The sequence below is a fragment of the Polyodon spathula genome, chromosome 12, assembly GCF_017654505.1.
Source record: "Polyodon spathula isolate WHYD16114869_AA chromosome 12, ASM1765450v1, whole genome shotgun sequence".
NCBI classification, from domain to species: Eukaryota; Metazoa; Chordata; class Actinopteri; order Acipenseriformes; family Polyodontidae; genus Polyodon; species Polyodon spathula.
Window position 1 is genome coordinate 31,496,006 of NC_054545.1, and position 27,115 is coordinate 31,523,120.

The 27,115-nt window shown below is 36.3% G+C and overlaps 1 protein-coding gene across 2 annotated transcripts; it reads right to left on the reverse strand.

Moving 5' to 3' along the window:
* Nucleotides 1-524: 524 nt before the first annotated feature.
* Nucleotides 525-27,115, reverse strand: LOC121324119 (clathrin interactor 1-like). 2 transcript variants are annotated; one of them, XM_041265609.1, is made up of 12 exons: nt 26,922-27,115; nt 15,878-15,982; nt 15,437-15,533; nt 13,739-13,847; nt 12,718-12,882; nt 9,682-9,862; nt 8,958-9,183; nt 8,566-8,656; nt 7,854-7,931; nt 6,432-6,706; nt 5,613-5,808; nt 525-2,885 (listed from the first exon to the last, which is right to left on the reverse strand). In XM_041265609.1, the coding sequence occupies exons 1-12, from the start codon at nt 26,960-26,962 to the stop codon at nt 2,509-2,511; spliced, it is 1,941 nt and encodes a 646-aa protein (XP_041121543.1). In that variant the 5' UTR covers nt 26,963-27,115; the 3' UTR covers nt 525-2,508. The 2 variants fall into 2 exon arrangements, with proteins under 2 accessions (XP_041121543.1, XP_041121544.1); XM_041265610.1 differs by lacking the exons at nt 13,739-13,847; nt 15,437-15,533; nt 15,878-15,982; nt 26,922-27,115 and adding an exon at nt 13,518-13,589.

Genomic DNA, 27,115 nt, shown 5'->3' on the forward strand with positions numbered 1-27,115 from the left:
TCATGACAGGCCAGGTCACAAAGTAATTGTTCGTAACTTCTTACCTATCCGAAGTTTCACTAAATTCAGCGAAAACGTTCTAAATGTAAAACTTTAACCAAACAGATGATCTAAGGTTAATAACCTAAAGTATTGCCTTCCAAAATGACTTGTTGAAAGCATGGTGACAAAATCACCTTCCTAAAGCATACAAGCACCTTTTGTTTTGGAAATGAATCATGTCCATTAATTTTTTGTTTGATTATAGTTTAAGGCATAACAGCTAGTGCCTTCGACAGGACACAGATGTGGGAACTTGCTGAAACTTGTCTACACAAATTAATTGCTTATAAATGTTACCTTATATGAGTGTTTTGAATTTATGGATGATTCCAGTTTCATTATTTCCTTTTTAGATAAAATATTAAATTTAAACCCAGTGTTACAACTGTTAAAAATCGTATATACAAAGAAAGACATTTCATTATTTCTAAGTTTTAATAAAAAAAAAAAAAAAAAAAAAAAAAAAATTGTAAATGGTGAGAAAAAAACAAATGCACAAAGTGTGTCTTGTTGCACTTTAAATAAAATACAGGCAAACTATTGAGTATTAAACATGACATTAAAACAAGTTTTAATGGACTGTTTAATGTTACATAAAATCATAATGAGTACAATCAAAACAGACAATGGATTGAATAGAAAAGTAAATATTCAGCACTGGAAAGAAGCATGTTTTTGCATAACTAATACATAGTGTTATTTTTAGTAATGCTCCCATCCCAAAAGCATACACCATGGCTTTAATATTACAGAACGGTCATGATTTAAAGAAAACAGAAAAAAAAAAACAAATAAACTAGCTCCTCCATAATATTCTTAATATTAAAACCAAATATCCCTTGGTCAAAATCATTAAAGTATAAACCTCTGAAAAGTGAAGGCCATTTTTCTTCTTTTTACACCAACATAAATGCGTCCGTTATTATACAGCAAGATTTCTATACAGTTTGAACACAGTTCATAACACTGGTGCTATTGTATGTCCTTTGCAGAATGATTTATTTCAGTTACAGTAAGAATTTTAATATTTTCTAACTGGACACAGGAGATTAACATTTTCATATTCTGATTTTTGGGGTTATACACTTCACAGCTGGTCTATCTAGTGCAGGGGTCTCCAACCCTGGTCCTGGACAGCCCCTATCCAGCAAGTTTTATAGGTGTCTTTACATCATCAGTGGCTAAAGATCGGTAACACCTGTTAATCTTGAGTAATTAAGCCAATAATTGGTTTAACAAACTAACAGAGATTGGTTTGAACGAAAACCAGCAGCGACAGTAGCTCTCCAGGATCAGGGTTAGAGATCTCTAATCTAGTGGCTAGAACCAGGAAACCACATATCAAACTATATTATTTCTGTTTTAATTAAAGAGTTAAATAGATAATCCTACATTTGTCAAAATCATAATCTAATTTCTCAAATAAAATATATATTTGTGCGTATGTTGGCCTTTTCATAAATAGATAAACTTAATTTTATTTATTATTTTTTTTCATAAATACAAAAGGCAATAACCAAAGTATTCGGCAGTCTGAATTAGTTGAGGATCATAATGACGAGAGCCCTGGAATTAATCTGTCTAAAAACTACAAATATTTATCAGTTGGATGTAAAACTCATCATACTGATCATACTTTAAAAAAAATAAACCCATTAGAAAGGCCACAGAAATGTCCATAGTTAAAACAACCTTTCATTTTATTTGAAACATGTTAATGTTTTATTAAATAGCCCGCTTTAAATTGCTGAACTAAACTATAAATTATAAAGACCACATCAATTCAGTGTGGCAAAAGTGGAGGTTGATATTTTGCCATTTCCAATCAATGATCTTTCTTAAGAGAAGACACTTTAAAAGGATCCAATGAATTTTAATTTACCCATCAGTTTATCATACCTTCCAATAGGCTCCTTGAACACAATTTATTTATATGTTGCTCACCCAAAGAATATATTTACAAAGTTAACCATCACATTTAGAGAATCATTTATTTTAAGCTATGGACGTTGTGAGGTTGTATATGGAATGAGTAATTTGATAAGTTTTAATAACATTACAAGGGAAAAATAAATGAAGGGTCTGGAAAAAAAACCCAAAAAAAACACAGGTACAAAATTTAAACTTCATCAGCTTTGCTCCGTCAACTGCAGCCTCCTCAGCTAGGATACTGAGTAACACTAAAATCCCTCTGTTGTTCTTAAATGTGTTCAAAGTATTTGTGAAGGGACCGGTTTAAGATTTTTTTGTAAGAAAAAAAACACTGCGTACGTTCACACCATTAGAGCTTTCCAACAATAGATCTTGCCCCTATACAAAACTAGCTAGTACATTTCACAAAACTTGTTCTTGGTTCAATCAATACAAAAAAATAAAAAAAGGGGTGACGGCATACAATGTTTTCAAGTACTCTGAGTGCAGCTCTTAATCCTTCATTCAATTTTTAGACAGGATCGTCACAACTTTTCATTTGTTGAAGTTGCCAAAATTTGCGAAGGCATCTTGTTTGGGTTGAACTACTGTTGAGCTCGTGCCGGGGTTCATGCCCACAGTGGGCATACCCATTCCAAAGGGAACCCCCATGCCCATTCCAGTTGCTGGCACCCCCATGCCTATATTCATCCCAACCATTCCCTGATTAATCATGCTGTGTTGGCCCATAGGCATGCCCACGGGGTTCATGCCCAGTATGCCAGTGCCCATCACGTTGGGCATTCCCATGCTCATGCCCCCTCCTCCAGCCATTGGGTTTGTAAGTGGTCTGGCTGGCATTGAACCCGGCTGCATGTTGAGGTTCATGCCTGAAAAGCTTTGAGCCATCATGCTCATGGGCGATTGCACACCTGCAGAATAAGGAAAAAACAATGCAGAAGTCAGTGAAAAAATGAACAAGCATTTCTTCCCATTAAGATACACTGGCAAGTCAGAAATCATTCCAATATTTTTATCCAGTTATTGCTTGCTTAGTTCTAGGATTATCCAATTTCAGGCTTTATCATTAACACATGTGAAGTACAGTAGCTTCTTCTGTCAAACACAAACAGTTATTTTTTGTAAAATAAATAAATAGTTGGTAAATATTAATTTTCCCAGTGCTATTACATATTTTAAAACATTTTAAATAATCCAAAGAGATTCACAACATGATACTGTAACAAACTAATTTTAATTAAAAAAAAAAAAAAAAAAACTTTTATGAACACTTAATTAGGCAATTAAAGTGATTTTCCATTGCACTTTAACTGTTTGGTACTATTAGCAGGTACAGAAAACCACTAAGCACATACAGATTAGATCAATCTCCAGTACAAAATAAAACCAAAGCCATATTGTCCAAAATCTCTCCAAGAGCAAGGAGTAAAATCGTCCAAGAAGTCACAAAGAACCCAGGGATCTGCAGGCCTCTCTCGCCTCGGCTAAGGTGTTCATGACTCCATCATCAGAAAGACACTGGACACAAATGGGATTCATGGCAGAGCAGCAAGGCGGAAACCACTGTTCACTAAGAAGAACATGACTGCTTGTCTCAAGTTTGCCAAAAAGCACCTGATCCTCAAGAGTTCTGGAACAATGTTCTATGGACATATGAGTCAAAAGTGGAACTTTTTGGCCAACATGGGCCCCGTTATGTTGAAGAAAACCAAACACTGCATTCAACAGTAAGAACCTCATACCAACGGTCAAGCATGGAGGTGGTAGTGTCACGATTTGGGGATGCTTTGCTGCATCAGGACCTGAACGACTTGCCATCATTGAAGGAACCATGAATTCTGCTCTGTATCAGAGAATGTCAGGTCATCCGTCCAGAAGCTGAAGCGCAGCTGGGTCATGCACCAAAACAATGATCCGAAACACACAAGCAAGTCTACATCAGAATGGTTGAAAACAAGAAATTTAAAGTTTTGGAATGGCCTAGTCAAAGTCCAGACCTAAACCCCATTGAGATGTTGTGGCAGGACCTGAAACAATCAGTTTATGCTTGAAAACCCACAAATGTCACGGAGTTGAAGCAGTTCTGCATGGAGGAGTGAGCTAAAATTCCTCCATGACGCTGTGAGAGACTGATCAATAACTACAGGAAGCATTTGGTTGCAGTTATTGCTGCTAAAGGTGGGGTAACCAGTTAGAGTCTAAGGGGGGGGGATTAGTTTTTCACACAGGGGCATTGGGTGCTGCATAATTTTCTTTAACTAAATAAGTATGAAAATTGTTTTATTTGTTCACGCAGGGTCCCTTTTATCTAATATTAGATTTTGGTTGAAGATCTGATATAATTCAGTGTCAGAAATATGCAAAAATGAAGAAAATCAGACAGGGGGCAAATACTTTCATGAAACTGTATATATACAAACGATCCTCGACTTACGACGCACGGCACTTATGACTCCTATGCATTATTATCCTGCTTCGACTTTAAGACATCGATTCAGCATTTACGAGACCAGAACCATGCGTCACGTGCGCATGCTCTGTGTCTGAACTGCAGTATCTGTCGTGGTTGCCCCAAGTCTAGCGTTTTTTTCTTTTTTTTTATGCATGTAACTTTTTTTTGTCGTTAACAATGTCTGATAAGAAGAACTGAATCAAAACGAAACCTAAGCTGTGAACTGTGTCACATGATGAGGGGCTTAACTTCAGGCGATCGTAGTTCTGGCTAGGAGTACCACATACACACACTGAATACGTCTTTGGAAAGCCCAGAGTCTGTACTTTTAAACAAACCAGGGGGTGTCTGAGTAATATGCGCGTAATCACCGGGCTGAGTGTAAAGAGTTAAATAAATATTTGCATGAGTACAATATAACGGGTCATTTTTGTAAAACTACATTATCTGGCTGTGTCAGGAACGTAACCCCAATTTATAACATTATTCCTATGGGAAAACGTGCTTTGACTTACGGCGCTTCGACTTAAACGCGACTTTCAGGAACCAATTATGTTGTAAGTGCGAGGACTGCCTGTGTGTGTGTGTGTTTTTATATTATATATTTCTAAAAAGGAGATTAGGTGCATTGAGAAGATATGTACCACATTCCAGATGGCTTTTTTGGTCGAGGGTCCCTGAGAGATCAGGTTTCCTGCCTCAAACAATTTCCCTTATGGAATTTAGAGAAAAATCAAGAGCACCAAGGGACTAGCAAACGAAGATTCGCAATTAAAAATGACATTTTCTATTTAGAGATACAGCACACACTATACATTCATCAGATCACTGGATGTAATCGAGAATGCTGAAGTCTCCAGCGAACACAGACAAAAATCAAACCTTGGCCTCTCTAGCCTAAGTGCAGAGGCTTCTTGAAAAATGCTTGTTTGTATCTACAGGGGTCCACACTACACATCATCTATGTAGAGTATATGCAAACAAGATGTTGCTTATTTTAAATTCAGAGATCATGTAACTATGTATGGGAGAAGGACCCAACTAAAAGGAAAATTATTCTAGGAAAAAGGAGAAAATCAGAAAAAGCTGTATTGCAATTTGGTTTACATAAAAAGATGGAGATTAGATGTGGATAACACAGCAGACGTCATTTTTAAAACACTAGTGTCTGGAGTTTCACCCCTACCTTGCTGCTGCATCATTGTGTTGAGGGATGGTTGTGCAGTTTTGGGGGGTTGCATTCCCAGATAGTCCAGGCTGATATTGACACTAGGGTCAGACCAGGTTGAAGGCAGTGTGATCTTGTCACCCTTTTGGGCCTCTTGCATATGGAGAGCTGAAATTTGATTTTTTTGCACTGGTCCAGACAAATTTTGCAAAGGCTATTGGAGCAGAAAAGAAAGGTTTCATGTTACCACAAAATTAATTAATTACATTTGTTACACTATACAAAATGTTGAATTACAATTAAGTTTTTAAAAAATCTACTGTTTCTCCAAAATTTTACTGAAATTTAAAAACTAAGTCATGGTTGTTACATGCAAATGTCATACTTGTTGTATGTTTAGGTTACATTTTAATGCTTTCCGAATTAAACTTGTTCCGTCTCTTTCAGCCCAACCCGCTGACGAGCTTCCCAAAGAAAAGAACATTGTGCAACAAGAAATCATTTGGAAATATAAAAGTTGTATGGGTTCATTTTACTTCTAAGAAAATATTAAAACACTGCAACATGCTCAGGACCCAAAGCTTTGCATATTTCTTTCTCCTGCATTATTTAACTGAGACAATCCACATTTAAACATTTCTAGGGTATAGAGGATCCCCCGCCCCGCATAAATCAATGCTCAAAAGTCAGGATCTTTTGAGACACTTTTACCAATTTAAATCATTAACTCACAGAACTATTGCAAATTGAGCTAAAAGATTGATCCGAGAAGACCGTGGGCACCATGTCTTATTCCTTCTGCTCAATTTAGCAACATACGTAAAAAGGTTCTCGTACCTGTGACCTTGACATGGGCAAGTTTGTGGTCATGCCCACAGTGCTTGTACTGGACATAGCAAAGTTCATGCTTTGGGAGGCAGTCATGGTTGCTTGAGCCGAACCTAACAGGTCAAACAAGTCAGTGGATGGGGTAGCAGGGATGTGGGCTGGAGCAGGATGAATGCTGGCAAACAGGTCAGCACTGGATGACGCCACAGGAGGAGCAGCGGCAGTGTGGCCTGTACCAAAAGCATTCCACTCTCCAAAGTCGCCATTGCCACTTGTTACTGTACCTGGAAGGAGAAAGTTAGGGACTTGAAAGTGTTTGTAAAAAGGACAACATGACGTGAACCATAACTAACATAAGCTGACTTGTGTCCGTCGTGATTATCGTCTGCAGGTAGCAACTCCATCTGGACATCTTTCCTGCCTAATGAATATTTCATTAGATTTTCATAAGGTAGCAGTGAAAACAAATTAAGATATAAATGTTTCTCAGAAGAGTCAAAAACTAAATAAAAACCTCCCTGATTTTGTTGTTGGAGAAGTTCGAATGGTACAATTAAACCGAAGTACTCATGTTTGAATTGTTTGTTTTTTGTGGCCAAAACATATTTGAAGCCATAAACTATCAAATATCTGGCATCTTGTCATGACACAAAACACCATATACAAATTATATTATGTACATTATTACGTTACTATGTTACACACACACACATATATGTGTGTGTGTGTGTGTGTGTGTGTGTGTGTGTGTGTGTGTGTGTGTATATATATATATATATATATATATATATATATATATATATATTTTAATTTTAATTTTAGTTTAGAACTTATACTGAAAACAGAATCCCCATTGGCAAATGTTTCCAAAGATGATTAATCATTTCTGAAGCACAAGAGTCCCATTAGAAATCATTTTCAAACCCGATTAATCATTTTGCAACACTTGCAGTCTCTTGTGAAATAACTATCAATCCAGATTAATCACATTAGAATTAGCATACGAATGTAAATGTTGTAGCTTACACAAACAAACAAAATACCTCCACAATGGTAATGATTTAACACATACAGGTTTAAGCTTGGATTTTTATGTTAGGGTTATTGAGTGTATCTATGTGCAGAGTTTCACAGTTCACCATACATACTTTTGTTCCTAATGAATTTGTCCCTTGGCCAAACAGTTACTATCTGCAAGTCTTTCAAGAATGAATTTCAAGATTACATCTTGATCCCTCTGCTTTCTGGTCTGTGGCACAGTTGATCATTTCCAATCTTACAGCAGTAGGAGTTTGTATCATAATAAACTGTTGATTTCTAATATCTAAATGCAAAAATGCATACCCCAGGAGGGAAGCATATGTAATCAAAACAAATTAGGAGGTGGTCAGCCAAAGGTCTGAATAGTATTAGTAATTATTCACAACAGACCAGGTCCTGAAGGCAAACTTGCTGAAGCAGCTGGCGAAGAAAAGTCTGCAAATCCCCCAAAAAGATCAGCACTTCCACCTAGAAATACATGCAGATAATACAACACAATGACTACATGTCTCTTCATTTCTTAATTTCCAGCCCCATGTTAAATTGCCTATATTCTTGTTTCCTTTTTGGTTCTGAGTATAAATAACTATGCAAATATAACTGGTCTGCAGAACATGAAATAACAAAAAGTAGAAAAATCACTAAATGCAACCTTTAGATTATCTAACATTAAGAAAACGCAGGGATTAAAAAGTATGTTAACGAAGTACAGCTGATATTGGACATAGCCCAGCTGTTTAGCCTGCAGTGCCTAGGAATCGGCCAGGTAGGATAGCAACATCTGTGCAGCACTTCAGCTCCATCAGGGATAACTTGTCTTATTGTTGCAGACATTCAGTCCCATCTGTCCCATAGCACTTAGCTATGCTGTTTAAATGTATCCCCCCCCCCCCCCCACAGTCCAAGTTCATTTAAAAATACAGACCACCACAAGACAGCACATACTAACATGCATAGAGCTTTCAATATCCAAACATGGATAATTCCCCATGAAGTGTTTGGATTATAGGTTGCTTATAGTAACACCATTGCTATTTTGTATAGCACTGCTTCTGTGAGAAGGACTGCTGTGTTTGAGAAGACAAATCTGTAGAAATGTTACCTGCTGGTGCTGCATGACTAGATCCCACTCCAGAGTCTACCATAAACAGGTCTTCCAGGCCACTATTTGAGGATGTAATGCCAGCTTGAGTCTAAGAAAAACAAGACAAAAGTAAATGGATAGTGTGAGCTTTGTGCGTCAGAAAGCAAAATTACTAGAGATTCTTGTTTTGAAAGCAGATTTCACTTCAAAGTAGTCAGTGCTGTACAGCAGTCACCAGGGGGCAGGAGAGGACAATGTATGACTAGAAAAACTAAACACCAATATAAACACTCCATCAGGCATACCTCTTTCTTCCTAGACAATTGTTTAATATATTGAATAAAATAACATACAGATAAAATGACTAAGGCATAAAGTATTTAAGTGAAGGTGTCTGGCTGCCCCTTTACCTTGACTGCAGTCTGTCCCACAAGGTCAGGACTGCTGTTGCCCCCTGTGTAGTGTGCTGCTGCTCCAAGGTCCACGGTTTTGCTGGGAACGCCACGTTTCCGGGTTGTGGTGGTTTCTGTGGCCTGTGTGATGTGAACGCTTTTGGTTGTAACAGTCTCTTCCTCATCTTTAAATTCTGACTTTCCAGGTCTGCCATTTCTGGATGCTCGCTCTTCTTCATTGTCACTGTTAGCAGCAAGCATAATACAAGGTTGAACTTAAAATGACTTGTTCCGTTTCTAATTTTACTCAACCACTGTAGTGAAGGCATGCCTATTTCACAATGATGCGACTGAACTGGAATTAGAAAGAGCTTAGAATCTTTCATGGGAGACATACCTCAATACTTCTATTACAACTCAAGGCATGACTGGTTGAAAACAATCTGCAGACAAAAAGTAAATCTATCAATTATGTTACAGTATATTTATCATTTCATGCCGGGATACTGCGTCACAAAGTCTGTGCCTAAAGCATAAATTAAGAAGAAAAAAAACTGAAATCTCAATAGTAGAATTTAAGATTTAGAATATTATTATATAGCTACTACTACTACTTTGGGGATACATGCTTAACGTAGACCAAATTTTTACAACCGAGAGAAAAAAAAAAAAAAAGAGAAAAAAGTAATTCTAGATATTCTGCAGCACCAGTATATACAGAACAGCAGACATAGCCCTTTACCTGAGCCTCTCGGGTGACTCCTCTCTCTCTTTGTTACGGAACTTGTTGATCGTGTCATCAATTGTGCTTCCAATCTTGTCACCAATTTCACCTAGCTTTTCACTGAATGGGAATGTGCCTTTGTTGTTATCCCAATCCTCGTCCCATTTTGATTTGGGCTCAGAGTCATATCTGTCACCACCTTTCAGGTTGATAAAAAAAATAAATACAAAGCAATACAAAAGAAATTAGGTTCAAGAGACATCACTCTGTCCACAAACTCTTATTAGAACTGTTAGCTCAGTAGTTTTGAGGCAGGCTAAAAGCTCCTGAAATCTTGCTGACTCGAGGCACGACAGAGCAGATGATGGACTTCATTTAAAAAAAAAAAAAAGGCAGATAGAGTGGTTTTGTTAGACAACTGCACAGGTGCAGATAAAATCACCATACAAATCAGTTTGACGTTGTGACAACTGCACACACTTAATGAACATCAGGTTGTCTCCAGCAATATTTGGAACGACAACCTTGCGGAGCATAATAAGAGAACTACAAAAGACATTAAAAACACCGAAAAGTCGTAAATGAAGTGGCTTTTGCCAGCATTGTAAGGTCAACCGTGCCCGGTATGCCAGCCCTGCTGCAATCTGCCAGCACAATGTGGGAAGCTATTTATTATGTCTGTGAGGATAAACACACCAAGATTATAGGTTAATACAGACACAGCAGGCAAACTAAAAAATAGAAGTGAGGTTCGCGTATATTTTGTCTTTAATCGTCATCTTACCGAAAGTCGCATGTAAAACGACTTCAGCAGACATGCGTTTCAGTCAGATTGTTGCCCATTTAAATTTATCTACATATAACAAAGGGTAAACTTAAATTCCTATAACAAAAAGTTGGAAGGAGTAATTGTGATTAAGCATCACTTTTTTCTATAATGAAATTAAAGGTTTTATCTGACAACTGCTTGAAACGTTTACTTGAATTTCCTCAAAATAACTGACTGAAGGAGATTAATCTTTGAATTTACTCCAGTACTTCGGTACGAAATTTGTTTGTTTGGAATTACTACGCAGCATGTTTGCATGGTTTAAGCATGCACTAGACTACTAGTGGTCTGCTTGTAGTCTGACAAAGTACTCCATTAGTGCAATGAAGGAGCTTTATTTCAGCAGTGCTAAAAGCAAGGCAAGACCAGCAAGAAGAAAATCTGACTAAGCATCAAGGGCCCTGCAATATAAGACTGGCTGAAAATGTGTATGGAATTGGTGACCGCACCTTTAAATCGTGTACAATTGTAATATGGGAAACAGTATGCTGCAGCTCCCGTGCTCAGCATTAGTGAAGTCCTGATCTAACAGCATTTAACACAGACTGCTGTTATGATTACATGTTAAAATTTAGTTTTCAGTAAAAACAAGATTAAATTGCAGCGAGTTCATTCTGTTATCTGTGATATTAATTACACCACAGCAAGCACACTCATATTTTAGATGCTTTCATAGCACATTCTGCAAGCTACTGTTAGTGAATGGCAGTTTGTTTTAACTGCGATCAAGTAAGCTGCAGTGCATTTCAATTTAATTCCCTAAATGTTTAGTTTTTTTACTCAGCCGTACACTTCCAAATTACGATCGCAATTATTTCTATGCATTCTGCTTCCACCATAAAAATTGACAGTTTGAGAAATAAACTTTGTTTTCCCTGCAACAGCTGACTCGGCTTTATTTAACACAAAACTCACGCTACATACTGTCTCTCATTATGGTAATTTTTTAACATTATCGCGCCTGCTTCTTTGGCTGAAGAGAGAACATCAGCTGCTCATCTTCTAGGGAATCTGCTGCACAATTAATTCATCTGTAAACTCTTGAAGGTAAACAATGTAACCAAATCTATTTATTTACCTGGGATATTTGCGGCTGCTAAAGAAGATGCAACAGACTAAAGAAAGTTGGTTTATTGGCGTTCACAAAGAAAACTTTTTCCAGCTTGATACCTGTAGCCTTTTCACTCTCTTTTGTGTTTAATTATTGAGCTTTTTGCTGCAATATTTTGTTAATGGCATGTGTGTAACACAAACCTTAAGTGTATTTTTTATTTCTCCTTGTTCTTGTTCTAAATTTCTTGAATGCAACTGTTCACGTTAAGCTACATTTATACACAACAGTACCCACACAGGTTTGGTCACCATCACAACTGTTACATGAAACTGGGGTTACCGTTATTTTGCTGGTGTTAATATACAGCGCCTCTTTGCACTTGCAAACATTTGTATCTGAGAAGGTGGAAAAGGCAGTTCAGCATCAGATTGTCTTTCATAAATAAATAACCTTTGGCACGTTTCTCCAGAAACCTGAATAAAATGTTTACCAAACTTTCTTAAAACTAATTATGTAGATCTCAGTGCTCAAATTGATAATTAAATACTGTACCGAACTAACTTATGTTCAGCTTGTTTTCTGTTCACATAACACAATGTTAGATTCCCTCATTTCATTTGGAAATCTAAAATAATAAAATGATCATGCAAGCTAAGCTAAGCTGATTTACAAAGCTAATCAAAACTTCATATATTATAAATAGAAAGATATTTACTGTTTCACACTTCTTAAAAAGGTCTTCTTATATTCAGTAATTTAATGCACCAATAATGTAATCCAACAATTAGTTTGAAATAAGGTTAACTAGGCATTGCGTTTCAGTTAAACACAGCAATAGTTTACATGGTTTGACTTGAAAACGGCCCATTCCAAGTTGTGTGTTACTGCCTGGAGCACACCCACCTGCATTGTAATGTAGGCTGAAAACAAGTTACATAGTTATAAGTTATATAGCCAAAAGCTTTCAAAAAGAAAATATTCTTGATTACAATTTTTAAAAACTTATAAAAAGGGGTGGTTTCCCAGTCATTAAAGTTGCGTAACTTTGAATGGGCCAAACCGTACATCACTGTAGCAGTTCATCATCCTTACAGCACGACAAGCTAAAATCACCAAGGCTCCACATGCTTCATCTCCCCGATCTCCTTGACCCACAAACCACAGGACTCACTGTATCTGAATCCTCCGAGAGTGTCTGAGGACACCCCAATGTATTTGTCCTTGTTTTTCTTTGCCTTCTTCCTCTCTTCTCGTAAACGGTCATCATCCTGTACGAAATCCACCATCTCCTTCACTTTCTGCCGGACATTGATTCCCTGGTCCTTCCCATTCTCATCTGGAAAAATAAAACACATGATGGGGCCCTTGCACAGATTTCATCTCTTTCGGCATCCTTATGGCTTACATACTATTAGCCGGTGAGGGGCACTTAGACTTTATCCCATGTAAGAAAACTGAATTATAAGAAAACTGGCAAAACTGTTCTGGAGCTGTGGCGTAGCTGCATTAAACAAAGAGACTAGCCTGGAAAGCAGTGCAAGAATGTTTGTTGTATGAAATGGGAAAATATTGTTAGCCCCTGGCTCCAAACGTGTTTAAATTGTACTCCCATAGGACACTCAAAGAAATCAGAAAAATATAGTTATGATGTTTTTGGTATTGGATTAACACATCAGAGAGCTATCGGTTGAACTTGTGAAGTGACTAATGAATCAGTCTGAATATAATCTGTGTCCCAACAAAGCTTGCATCATCAGGTTGGAAATGATTAAATTTATCTGAAACCGATCATTTAAAATAAAATGTTTTTCTTCTTGGTACTGTATTACTACAAACACTTTCTACTTCAAAACATATCTGTTCTAGCTCAGACCTTTTCTTCCCAAGTAATTAAAGCAATTCCTTTATGGGTGACCTCAGGGGACCAGTCACAGGGATAGTTTTTTTAAATATATAAACACAAATGCTCACATTGAGCCAGTTCCATTTTTCACATCCGATCTGCAAGCTCTTGTCTTCACTAATTAATACTCTAGGGTCCACATCTTGGATTCCACGCACTTCACACAGCCGACAACAGTCACATTCTAATTAGAGTAGGGAAGCCTATCTTCAGAAAGCAGTTCAGGTGACTGACAACTCGAATGGTTGCTTTAATTTCCTCATAAATCCCCCACCCCTTTGATGCTTACCTACAAAATGATAATTTTCTATAGAGCGCAGATCATAGATGTGTTCTCTGGTGCTCGTCACAACTCTCTCTGACCCGTTTCTTATGAGGTATGCCAGAAGGAGCAAAGCCTAGGAAACAAATCATTTGTGAGAGTCAGAAAACAAACACTCCCTACAATCCTAATGCTTGTTTTTTTCTGCATAAATAAAGGGCTGCAAATGATAACAATTCTACAGGCACACTTCCACGCCCAATCAAAATTGACAGCTGCATTATTGGATTACCAGCTGAATATAATTACAGAACTATATCCTCTGATTAATAAGTTCTCTAATGAACAAAATAAACATTCTGAAAGGGTGAGGAAGCCGTCTGCACGGCCGCTGCTTGAGACTTGAGATTTGAATGAATATTTGATCCAATTACTTTTGGTTTAACACACCACTGAAAGCTTTTTAAGTGCATAGTGTGTGTTTCAATACAAGTTTGGGGTTGTTTACAATTAGCCCCAAGCAATACACCAGTAGATGGACCCCATGGCATAAGAACAGACTGTATTCACACAAAGTAAAATGCATACTGTAATTGCATAGGTAACTAACATGTAAAATTGATTAAGTATCCATTCAAGATAATTACTTAAGATATTCCCTGGTTATTACTGAATGACTATGTTAATAAAGTAAGTCAGCATTTGTTGACAAAAACAATTCACTCCAATGCCTGCAGCAAAGTTTAATGAACATGAAAAAAAAAAAAAAAAAACCTCACTCCAGTTTAAATTACTCAATTCTTTCAAAAACTGTCTTTTTTAAAAATAATTCCAAAATACGTTTTATAAAAAAAAAAAAAAAAAAAATTAAAAGCAAGCCAGATAGAATATATTGTTAGGTTTGTTCTTCATGGAAAGACTGAAACTTTGAATGTGTCTGAAGTGTTTATGAAAACAGGATGTCGCTTGCTTCTACAAATCTTTATAATCTGAAGAGTAAAACTTTAGTGGTTAACAACAATGTCACTAAGATGACCTATTTGCAATCACATGTTGACATGGCAAGATGTACTGAGTATAAAATAAAATATAGTATAAAAAAAAAGTAGCAGCTGTACTGTTCTTTTGGTATGTAATTACTTTCTTTTTTTCATTTGGGTAAAGAAACAATTAAAAAGCCACATTATCTTAACGGCAGAATGTTGTGGAAAAGCATTATGGGAAACAAAACTTGACTGGCTGATACTTGGTACCCAGCCCCCACTGAACCACATAGCGCTCACAAACTCTCAACAGCATACAAGATAATCTACGATTATCTTAAATCTTCTCTCTCAGAATGTGAATGTGTTGATACCGATGGATTTCAAAAGATGTTTTTACCCCAGAGTTATCAGACAGAAAGGTAACATTTGTTACATTTACTAAAATAAAAACAATAATAAAAAACTGTTTTAAAAATAACCAAATTCCCACTGGGCTTATTTTTTTTTTTGGACAGCCGCTATAAGACTATTAACTTTATTAAAAAAAGCACACAGATTAATCTACCTGTTAATCAACTAATGCTCATGAATTAAAAGAGCCATAATAATTACATATAAAGGAGTAAAAAGGATCTACTGTGAAGACTTGCCCCCATAACTTCACTAAGCTTTTGTTACTAATTTATTGCATATGAATTGTAGATGCAGCTACTGTATCAGTAAAGGCCTTATATCAAACCTTATAAACTCTTCTCCAGTTCTTTTTGTTGTCTTTTAACATGCGGGTCCAAAGCATGTTCATGACCTCTGGAAATTGTTCATACATGAAGGTAGACCTAGAAATCAATCAAAATACGGGGACATTAACACACACAGTATTGTGTTTTAATACATATTTTAGTTAATATGGTAAAAAAATTATTTAATATGAGTTTAACCAATTAAAATCTGGGTTTATTGGAAATGTAATCTCGGAATGCCACCAAAATACTCCAATTACTACCTAGAGAAATAACTATTATTGTCCCAGAATAAATGACCGCCACCAAAGAAAATATCTAGCATGAGCTGTCCATTTATTTTGACACAAATTCAACATACCTGGCCCAAAGGTTCTAGATGAGCAAACAAAGAGACTGAGTTTGCTGCTGCTTCTTAGTTTATTAGAAATACTACTTACTTTGCGATTTCCCCCATGAGTTGCCCTGAAGGTCCCCAAGGATCATCGTTAGTAGCTTCTCGCACCTGTGACTCAATTTCTGAATAATTCATTACCACGTTGGTGCTGGGAAGAGAAGCAAACCATACATTTCATATTAACATCAAAACACACAACCCCATGAAATCTTAAATTACCATACACTGCATGCTTTAATGAGATATCTCCACAGGGCATTATGAATTGTATGGTTTACTCCAAGGATCATTCACAACACATTTAAGTTGTCTTTAAGAAGTTGTTACTCTTGGATTACCCTTTGAGAATATCGAATAGTGACGGGATTGCATTAGACCTGGTGTGGCACTGTTGACCGCCAGCATTCCCTTAAAGCTTTTTAGATACCGAGAAACTTGCCGTTTTGACTGAAAAAAGGCAAATTAACAGTGAGAAACCATTGGCCATGCATTAACCCTTTTAATATATTATTTTTGTTGCTTTATACAATTTCTTAAAACATTCCAACACAATTATCTCAATACTTTTACAATTTGATTTAAATTTAAACGGTACATTTTATTGAGGCTCTGCCTCTGAATCATCCTCCAATTATATAAATATATAATTTTAATGATGCGTATATTTACCTTTATGAAGCCTGTCTGTGATCTTATCATAAATGTAGCCCTGTCAGTAGACTGCACATTGGTGGCCCGCATATAATTGCTTTATAGTACTGTATAACACACTGGCGTCTGCACTGCCTTCAATTGTAACCATCTTTAGGCCTACTGATTTTCCATTTTTGGGAATAGCAAATTCCGTTTTTCAGAAATGGTCAATGACGTTTTTTCGCTCCCCACTTTTTATCAATGTATTAAGAATTAAACATGGCATTTGAATGTAAATGTAAAATGTTGACAGTTAAAATAAGTAAATTAATAAATATTACCACAATTCTTTATTTTTATTAAAGCCAAGAGTTTTGTTTAATAAAGCTCTTGTTGCTGTAATATTAGGTAAAGCACCTGAAGACACTTCAGACCTGTCGTGTACAGACATAATTTCTCTCATTGCTGGCATTAATAAACAGGATAACTAAGAATTATAAAATAGTTCAGAAAACAAATGTCCAGCAATGTTGCAAGAATCATATTTACAGTCTTCCACTAACAATGTAGTTCAGTCTACAAATGATGGGGAAAATACCTGGTTTAATCTATTGCTGGCATTACAATAACAATAAAAAAATAAGAAACAGTTTAGTAGCAGTCAGCAATGTCATGTAAGGGTAATCCTATGTACAGTACTCACTCCACAAATTAAGATTAGCTTTTTACTGGCATTACAATAACCAGGATAAAATATGAAACACTGATAAAAATGTATAATTAATTATCCCAATTGTTTCTTTGCTAATTCTGCCTTATTTGCTAAATTTAATAAGAGGTGTACCTACAGACATGTCTTTATGAAACAAACTGTGTGTAGTGTAGTGACTACATCTTTACATAGCAAACCGACCAACTTCGTTTAAGTAATGTATAGCTAAAAGAATAGCTTTGAGCTTGTTTCTTCATCGTTAGATAATAATGTAATTAAGAAACGGCCATGGTTTAACATTGCTAATTATAACTTTACTAAAGGCAGGTAGCATGGAAAGAAATAAACTAAACAATAACCTAAAACATGCAATTAATTTGGCTTACTTAGGGAAAGCCCCGCCTGAGAGCAGTACAGTACCTTATTTTTCAGCATAGAAGAATGCAGTGCTTTGCCATTGCTGCCGTCTTATTTGCTTTCTTGTTCTCTACGTGTTCACAACTGGCAATATCATCTTTTAATGGTACTTACTCATACATGAATGGATGACAGCAAAACATATAGATAATCAGATTTGTTTTTAACTCGGTCTTACTAAGACTTTGCTTTTTTTTTCCTTATTGGTGCAGACGCCTTGTTGAGTTTCAGCAGAGAGACGTGAGTTAAGTCACATGATGAATACTCAACTTGCAAAAGAAAAATACACATGGTATCTTCTTCAATTACTATACTATACATTTAAAATATATTTTCGACTATTAATATTTTAATTTACACTTTTACCAGTTTCAAAACACTTAAGATGATACTCCGGAAATGGTTGTTTTTTTAAAAGGAAATAAAACAAAAAACTTATTGTGATTTTTATTTATGTTTACTGTAGTATTTATACTTTTAAATAATGCTGAAAGATTGTGCTTCACTGATTAGTACTCAATTATATAACAAGTTAAAAACTGCAAAGTTCATGAGCAGCCCTATCCATAAAGGCAGAATCGCCAGACGCCTGGTTCGCCCAACCAAAACTTACACAATTAAAAAAATCTTTAACCATACAGTATGTGCAAAAGGGTCAGTGTATGTTAGGATCCCAAGCTGAAATTACTTTTTCAGATAACTGAAATGGTGTCGTGTTCGGCTTGGGGTTGTCTTGCGAAAGATCCCCTCGAGGTGCAGAAGATTCATTTTACCCAAAGCATTTTCATCACTTCATGTAAAAGTGAGATAGAATTATTCTCCAGTGCAATAAATGTAATAAAAACCCTGTTATTGCTGTAAAAATTGCTGTGAGTGGAGCCGACTGCTGAATTAGAAGCACCGGAGCAGACTAGGGAAATAAAAGCCTTGGAACAAGCGGTTTCAAAAGAGGAAGAGGGTGAAGAGCAGCGTTCATGAGTGTTCCACTCCGCTCACATGCTCTGCCACCCTGTAGATTTGCTTGCGCCCGAAGCGAACTCTGTTCGAATGTGACGTGCATTTTTACAGAGGGAAATCAGAGATTCAGCTACAAGACACACACAAATATGCTTATGTTTATGCTTTGCAAGAATGCTCTCAAGTTTACTTTGAGATGCTGGAGTCTCGATTAATGTTGATATTTATAACAACTTGTGAAAGTTAGGAAACTGAGTGTGAAGGTTGTTGCCAGTTATTGCAAAAAATGTGCACATTTTAGACTTACAGGGAACGGTGTTGACCATGTGTCAAAAAATTAATAAACAAACAAACAAAAACAACAAAGTGAAGCACTGGTGTGTCCAGGCCTTAATTCTTTCTTCCACTCAATTTGTCTTCATTTACTTATTTCTTTTTTCAGAATTTGTTACATTATCATTATTGATTTCAACAATGTCCTTTTGGCTCATTGATGCAGTTGGTTGCTTAGATATAGAAAACCCCAAATTGTACAAATTTGCTGTGTCGAGGGAATGAGTCTTACCAAGAGCACTTCAGTAAGATTCTGACTGTACAACAAATACGACGCACGGTGGGAAAGTTCTGATTAGGTCAATAACGCCGTTATCGGGGGGCGTAGTTATGGGTTCATGAAACGGAAAGCATGTGCACGATAGAGCGATAGACACACGCAGTAGATGCCTGTTGTTAGCTACCCTGATAAAGACAACTTGTTATTAACAACATTTTCCCAGGAACCAATCCTGTCCCATAGACTTTAATGTTAATGGAATTCTAATATTAGCAACTGCATGCCGCTTATTGACAACTTTATTACTAGTTGCCAGTGCTACAGAGCGCACTTGCACGATTTAAGCAGATACATCATGCAGCTTTTATAACACACTGACTTCACAACTCTGTATTTCTGGCAGACAGAGGCAGAATCGTGGCTTTGAAACTAGCTAGGAAGCTGCATGCAAAATTGTGATGGATTTACAGCAGGAGGTGGTACATTGTAAAAAGCAGATAATGTTGGACAATTCCTTATTTTAAAATTGCGTTCTTTAGAACTGATTGTAAGTACAACACATTTTTTATGTTTGCTTTACTCATTGTAAGGACTGTAGTACATCGTGGTGTAGTACTATTTAAACCTACTCCCTTTTTTTGTTTTATACATGTGAAGTAAACGGTTCTATGTTTGGGTATTCCGTGTTTCTCATGTTCATTTTTTAATAGTAACACTTAAAACATGTATTAAAGACAGTTCAAAATGTATTTGGCCCAGTCGGGCCTATGGTGCATTTTAACTACAGGCCAAACTGATCTCTATCGGTCACAGGTCATGGTTAATGTCAAACCCCAACATGTAGACATGGTTGTCTGATTTATTAACAAATTAAAATGTTAGCTTGGCTTTCAACCAGGAAAGTCAAAACAGTTTAAAAAAAATAGGTGGCAATGTATATTTATTCTTCCTTTCCCATGTTTTACTCCACCAGAAAATAATTTCTCTCCACCACATGCGAAGAGAAAAATGACTGGTTTGATTGCAAAGCTTCCTGAGATTGATACAAATGTAATATTGAAGGATAGTTTGAGTCCAGAGGGAGCACTCTGGTTAGTTTATACTGTGATTCTTCTAGTTAATTATGTTTTATGTTTTGACACATCCTTCACCAAAAAGAACAAAGAAACAAAGTAAACTAGACCCACAATTGTCACAACACATACAGTATAGTATAATAGACAACCAAAAGCAAATGCTGGCTCTGTTTAAATCTACTCTATAATATTTTAAAGAAAGTGTCAAATTGTTTAACTGGATTAAAATTATAATATTTGAGTGTGCAGTGCTATGCACAAAACAAAAAAAAAGGATGACCTTACAGTACAGTCAGCCAAGGTACTGTTCTGTGTTGGGATACTTGCAATAAATAACTAATGAATATTTTCTGTACTGTAGTTTACTCAAGCCTTTACTCTACTGACAATTCACCTTTTCTTTATATTGCATGAGGGTCAGAACTACAGTACTGTATAATGTAAGTTGATCTGCTACTGTACAGTAGTGCCAGATGCCTCAAATTGTGCCACTGTATAGTTCTCAAAAATAAAACAGCAGGGCTCACATGAATTTTCTGAACTTGCATGCCAAGTTGCACTCAATGTTTCAAACTATAGATTTTTAATACTACAAAATAAAAAGAAATTACTGGCGCCTCAGAATTATTCTTACATGTATGGTATAGTGGTGTGAGCATTTTAATCTTTTAAAAGCTGTATTATTACCACCCAGAAGAGCAGGGCGTAACTCAACCACAGATCCCTCAGTGTATGACTCAAATGTTTTCTATACAGCAAAGTTTGTATTTATTCCCACTTCCTGTGCAGCAGCAAGAGCTCTATGGATTATTTAATTTGTGAAAGTTGCCCACTTTTGACCAGCTGTACTGTAAATGCAACAGGTAACATGTCTTGTCCAGAACCAACGCACTTTTTTAAAAAAGGCAAACAAATTCAGTAGCGGTAATGAACTTAGGTTTTCATCTAAAAACAAAACAAAAACCGATTAAAAAAAATAAAATTCCATGAACAAAATAAAACACTGTACAGTTGATAAAACATTAGCCAAAGTACCATTAATGGATATGGCCACCGTCACTACAGTAAAAGTAGTACAACATTCCCCTCCTACCGTACGCGCTCCCCAGAGGAAAATTAACCTAAAAAGAATGTCAGATTAAAGCACCAGTGATGTATCACTGCAAATACAATGCAGGCCTGTTTTTTGTGAAAAAAAAAAAACATCATGATCGTTTAATCTGCTTGTAGAATAAACCCGGGCATTGCGAAACACTGACGTAAACATTCTTTAACCTATATTTGCTAAATAATTGTGCAAATTAAATTAAACAATAATGTATTTTAAAATCATGATTAAAAAGGAAAACTAAACAGATTCACAAAAATGATTATTCTAAGAGAAGATGTATTTTTCTATTCATTACAGATTGAAGAAACAAACAAAAAAGTGTTAGGTAACACATCAACTGAATCTGTACCATATGATTAAATAACAGTGTACTTGCCACATAGAGGGAAAAAAAACAAAACAAAAAAAACAGTACAAAGTCACAGCACAAACAAAACTTTCAAAATAGGAGTTTTAAGGTATCCAAAACACAATGCTGACTTGAGAAGCTTTCAAATACTATGCATACAGGTTTTCTTGGTCCTATTAATGGGTACAGTACACAGATGGTCTTCTGGCTTAAATTGCTGTTGCACCCACCGTAGACAGTTCAGCCAATTAGAAAGCAAGGGTCAAGTGTCTTTAATCAACTAAATAGGCAAAACAATCCTTGCAGCTTTACTTGATATACTTATTTTATACTATAGTATGTTTATTAAATTATTATTCTTGGCCAGTTGTATTCTAGTGTTATAAAAGGGTCCCCAAACACAGGCACTTCTGAGACTGGCATTTACTCAGGTACATATTTGTTCCTAACACTGCTGTTTCCAACATGGAGTTCATTCATTCTTTTATTCTGAAGGAATCTCCATCTCTCCCATAGTTTAACACACTCCTTTGGCCAAAAGAAATCACAATGCAGGCAGAATCCATGCCGTCGTGAGGCACTGCAGTTCTATCTCTTGAATGTTATGCATTCAAAGGTTTTTGGCTTTCAGTCAGGTCTTAATCCAATGAGTAAAAAGTAGAACAGTCTTGTAATATAGTTACTTTACACTTTGCAACAGTCAGCCAAAGATAACATCCTGCTATCCACTGACGAGTTATAGCAATGCAGGGGAGGAAATGAGAAAGCTATTTCCTGGTTCATACTGAACTGCTCCCTCAGTTGTTAAAATCAAAATATAGAGATCGCAACCATTCATTTACAAACCTACCCAGAGCCAAAGTTCTCTAGAAAATGAAAATGTATTTACGTTATGGAACAGCTTTGAAGCAGGACAATAGAATAAAGCAAGTGTGCATTAACAGTTAGTGCTGTACTGAGGCTGTTCAATCAAGGGCCTACTGTATATAGAGCAGTATCCGGAAGACTATCCAAGCTATTACATGACAGAATGCCAATTCTACTGGACAGTTCATATTAAAAGCTCTCCAGTTACTGTACAAGGTTACACAGGTTAAATAAAATACACCTGGAATGGGGTAAACTGGTTTATTTAAACATTTCAGAACAGGGTTGGAATGATAAGCTGGACAAGGAAGGCCAACCCCTGCGACAGAGGCACCCATCTGACCCAAGGTGTGGAAGATAATTCATCCAAAACAAGAACCTACCTCCTGTCTGGACCAGGGCTCTCCAGAACTTTTTCCTGTTGAGGGTCCATGACACTCAACTAAAAACAAAAAACTGAAGGTTTTACCTACGAGCAAGATGGGCCAAGTGGCTTCCTCTCGTTTGTAAACTTTATGTTTTTATGTCCCAGAAGAAATTTTGGGTCTCCCATCGAAAAAATAATTCTCAATTCAACTGACAAATTTTCTCCTAAAAGACAATAAGAAAGAAAGAATAAAGCCCCTTAACCTAACCTACCAATGTCAACCAACCTGTCAACCAAATTACTGGGAGGTAATTCTATATAATAAATACAATATTCTGTTTGGAGAAAGTCAAGATGCTTTATATTGCTATAGTAAGGCGATCAATAGGAAATACAATATTATCGTGTGTTTATAAATATATAGTACGCAAGTAGGCCTATATTCCATCTGCAGCATTGGAAAATATGTTCTGTTTCTGTGGTTTTTTTGCTTCACAGCCATATTGTTCCTGGTCGATAAAGGAAATAAGAATAACTTTTTTATTTTTATTGCAAAGTCAAAAATGTTGTACATTAGTTCAAAGTAACATTACAGTTAAAATGTAAGGTTGTAGTTAATGCATAACTCATACATTAGCATTAAAGTATGGACAGCATTTATTGAAAATACTCTTCAAGGTAATATTACTTTTTACTCACAGTCACCCAAAACCTTATCTGGACTGGTGCCTACATCTCTCTGTATGGAAATATGTCAAACACCTACAACTACTCCACCTGGATTGAAGATGGATGTTTCAGTTCTCAAGGGCCAGTACGCTGTTGCATTGTGGAGAGAACATTGGCTGTTAAGTTGTGAAAGCAGCAAGTGAAAGAAACCACACCCATCTCCAGACAACTATTAACATGCTTCTGCACCAACCTAACAGATACAATAGCCTTTGAAGCAATGGAACTTACCCGCTTTCCCTCCCCCAAAAAAGAAGAAAAAAGGAAAGAAAACTGCAATACACAATTCAAAATGCTAGCATACTGTTGAGTGTGGAAGAAATGATAGTCTTTAGACCATTGATGGATCAGTACAGGGACGTTGTTCCAACCAGATGATTAAATATTAAATTCAGTAGTCCCGAGCCATGCTCCAGCCAGGTTTTGTTTAATTGAACAGAAGTGGGAGTTATTAAATTGCAAGTTTTTGAACCACTACATTAAACAGTTGTACACTACACACTTTTGTTCAGGTAATTGTTTTGGTTTGACCAAGTCAAATAATCAGATTATGACATTACTTCAATTTAAGACGAATCATTACATCTTGAGAAAGTTATTGTATTGACAAGGCACTTAAACTATTTAAATATCAAGGGTCAACATCTACGAACTCGAGTACTGTAAAAGACCACTCTGAATGCCAAGCTAAGAACGCTCAGTGCTGTCAACAGCCTCTTGTTATTGCACCTGACTAACATGTTTGTACAGAAATAGACAATCCAGATTCTGATTCTGTGCTGAAAGAATTTTCTAATATATTGCTAAAACTACTATATTTTAAATAATCAACAACAAAAGTAACAGACATGTCTGATGATAACATCCAAATGCCAAATACACGGCTGTTTACCAAAATAAAAATAATAATAAAAAATAAATAAACGGACTGAGACGAGTTAGTAGATTTACAAAATATGTCAATGCCATGTTCCAAAAGAAATGATGGCTACATTAACGGGTTAAACAGTTACCAGTCCGTGTTTCACTGTTCAACAGAAAAACTGAAAAATGAATACAATTGTAAATGTGTTAGGATAACAATGTTGTAACTTCCTCAGAAGGCGGCGATACTATTTGGTACAGCAAGTCCCTTTGTTTACAGTAGCTCATTCACTTTGCCACTGGGGGTAAAGCTCAAGGTTTTGGCCCATCTTTTAAATAAAAAACAATCAGATCATGCTATTACAGTACATGCTGTTGACAAGGTCATCAAAAAAGACCTTGAATAAAAAAAAAGGTGATAAATTGAAAAAAAAAAAAAAAAGAATAACTTCTCAAGGTGTGCTATTAACTGTTAAGGCCTAAGTCATCATACACACTATGGCGAAACACTTTTCAAAAGCAAGCTTGTGTGATTTGCACCTCTTTAAAACAAAACCTTTGTTATTGCCCAGCCTAATGTAACCCAAGAGCCGCCTTTCTGAGCGCTAATCTTGATTGCCCAATCAGCAGCACTGTTAAACAGGGAAAACTGGATTCTTTTTAAAATCTGGATTACAATTTTAGCAGAGAATTATAGCTCCCATTAACAGTTTAAACAGAATGTTGACATGTAGAAACAATTACAGAAGTTGTGAAATTCAAATCAGACATAAAGGTAAGCCAGCAGGATCAGTTTAAACAAAAACATTGCTTACTGCTCAATGGAATCTTCTAGAAACTGAATAACAATCCAGAAACAATGCTGTTCAGGGCAGGAAAGTTTAAAAGGAGATCATACTACTGGCAAGTCACAGACCTCTCTGAATAAGAATACAGTCACCACACAAATCTAGGCTTGTCGTTTATCTAATATCGACGACTTATCAGTGTAGAAAACATATTATTCCGACCAAATGTCTCAGCAGCACTCTCCATCCAATCTGGATTACAAAACCCATCATCAGAAGTAGTTGTCAGTTCTTTAGCAAAGCCCTCCTATATGCTTGGGAGCAGTGGCACAGTACTCCACAACACTGAAAAGAGAAACCTGGGAGATAACAGAATAATGTGCTTCTGCAGCCATTCTAATATAAAAGATTTAAAAAAAAAAAAAAAAAGGGGGGGGGGGGGGGGGGGGCTATTTGGCTGTCATAACATACATCTGCTTCATGGATAACTTAAAAAGCAACAGGAACCTAGTTTGTACCTAAATATATAAAAACAAACACATGCTTTGGATGTATCTATAGTAAACTTAACTGACATTTGCAGGTTTAAATAATAATAATAATAATAATAATAATAATAATAATAATAATAATAATAATAAATAAAGAATTACCTTTTAATAGACAGCCTCAAAGTCGACACTTTGTAGCTACAACATTGTTTATTTATTTAAGTATAATTGTGCAACAGTGCAGACACTTTGAAAGAACCAGTACTGGTAATGAAAATGTCAATGTGCCAGACATCTTTTGAATTGGGTTTCATATTGCTGGAAAGTTTTAAATCCTTTACCTAATTGATTACAATACCACATCTTGATGATATTAGTTTTTTGCAATACAGATTTCAGTGCTGTGTTATCCTATTTTTTAAAACAAAATATATTTATTTTCTAACTGTAACAGCATGTGACTTGTTAGTTTCCCCTACCATTCTCAATGTTTAATATTCTTGTAACACGTACATACATAATGAAAGTTATGTTAATCGTATTTACATTCTTATCAGTTAAACGAAGTAGAGATGTTAAGGCACGTTAACAACATCGGTGTCGTTTAACTGATAATAAAATATTGCAAGTAATCACATAAACACGCCTCCACGTTTAATGTCAACTGAACTTGGTAAGTGAAATATACATATTACAGGTATTTATTATATATTGGGCAATATTTCACTGCTATACGACATTAACTAAACACCACTTTAAGGCCTAGCGTTACAGTTTTTTTTTTTTTTTTTTTTTTGCAGTCGTTTCGTTTACAGACAGAACAGTGGCTATTTATTTATTCATAATGTTTAGAACAGATCTGCGAGTTCTGAAACTGAATGGGCGAATACAATGGTTAATACATTGTGAGTGTTTACGTTTGTTGTTCTTCGAATAGGGGGCTAATTGTGCATACATTCAAGTTTTAAGCAACTGGAGCGCAGAGACGGGAGACGTTACAGTATTTCCGTGCTTTTCTCTGAAAGTCTATCGGGGTAGCCATGATGGACCAGAATCAGCTGAGTCCACGGCGTGACGTCAGCGCCTGGTTACGTGTCTCTCTTGAACAGGTAGAACCAGGGGCCTCACAATAACAAGAACACATTTCGGCTTTGAAATTTCAAGAATACTCACGCTTTATCCACCAGCTCCCTCACTTTCCACATATTCAACATCTCGTCTCTCTAAAAGGGGCTTTCCTCAGTAACCCGCCGTCTAGTCCGTCAAAACCAGCCGATGGCCTTGGATTTCTCGTACCAACACTACCCAGAACTCCCCCGAAACTCTCCAGCTCATACAGCGGCAGTAGGGCAGGTCAGGTTACTACG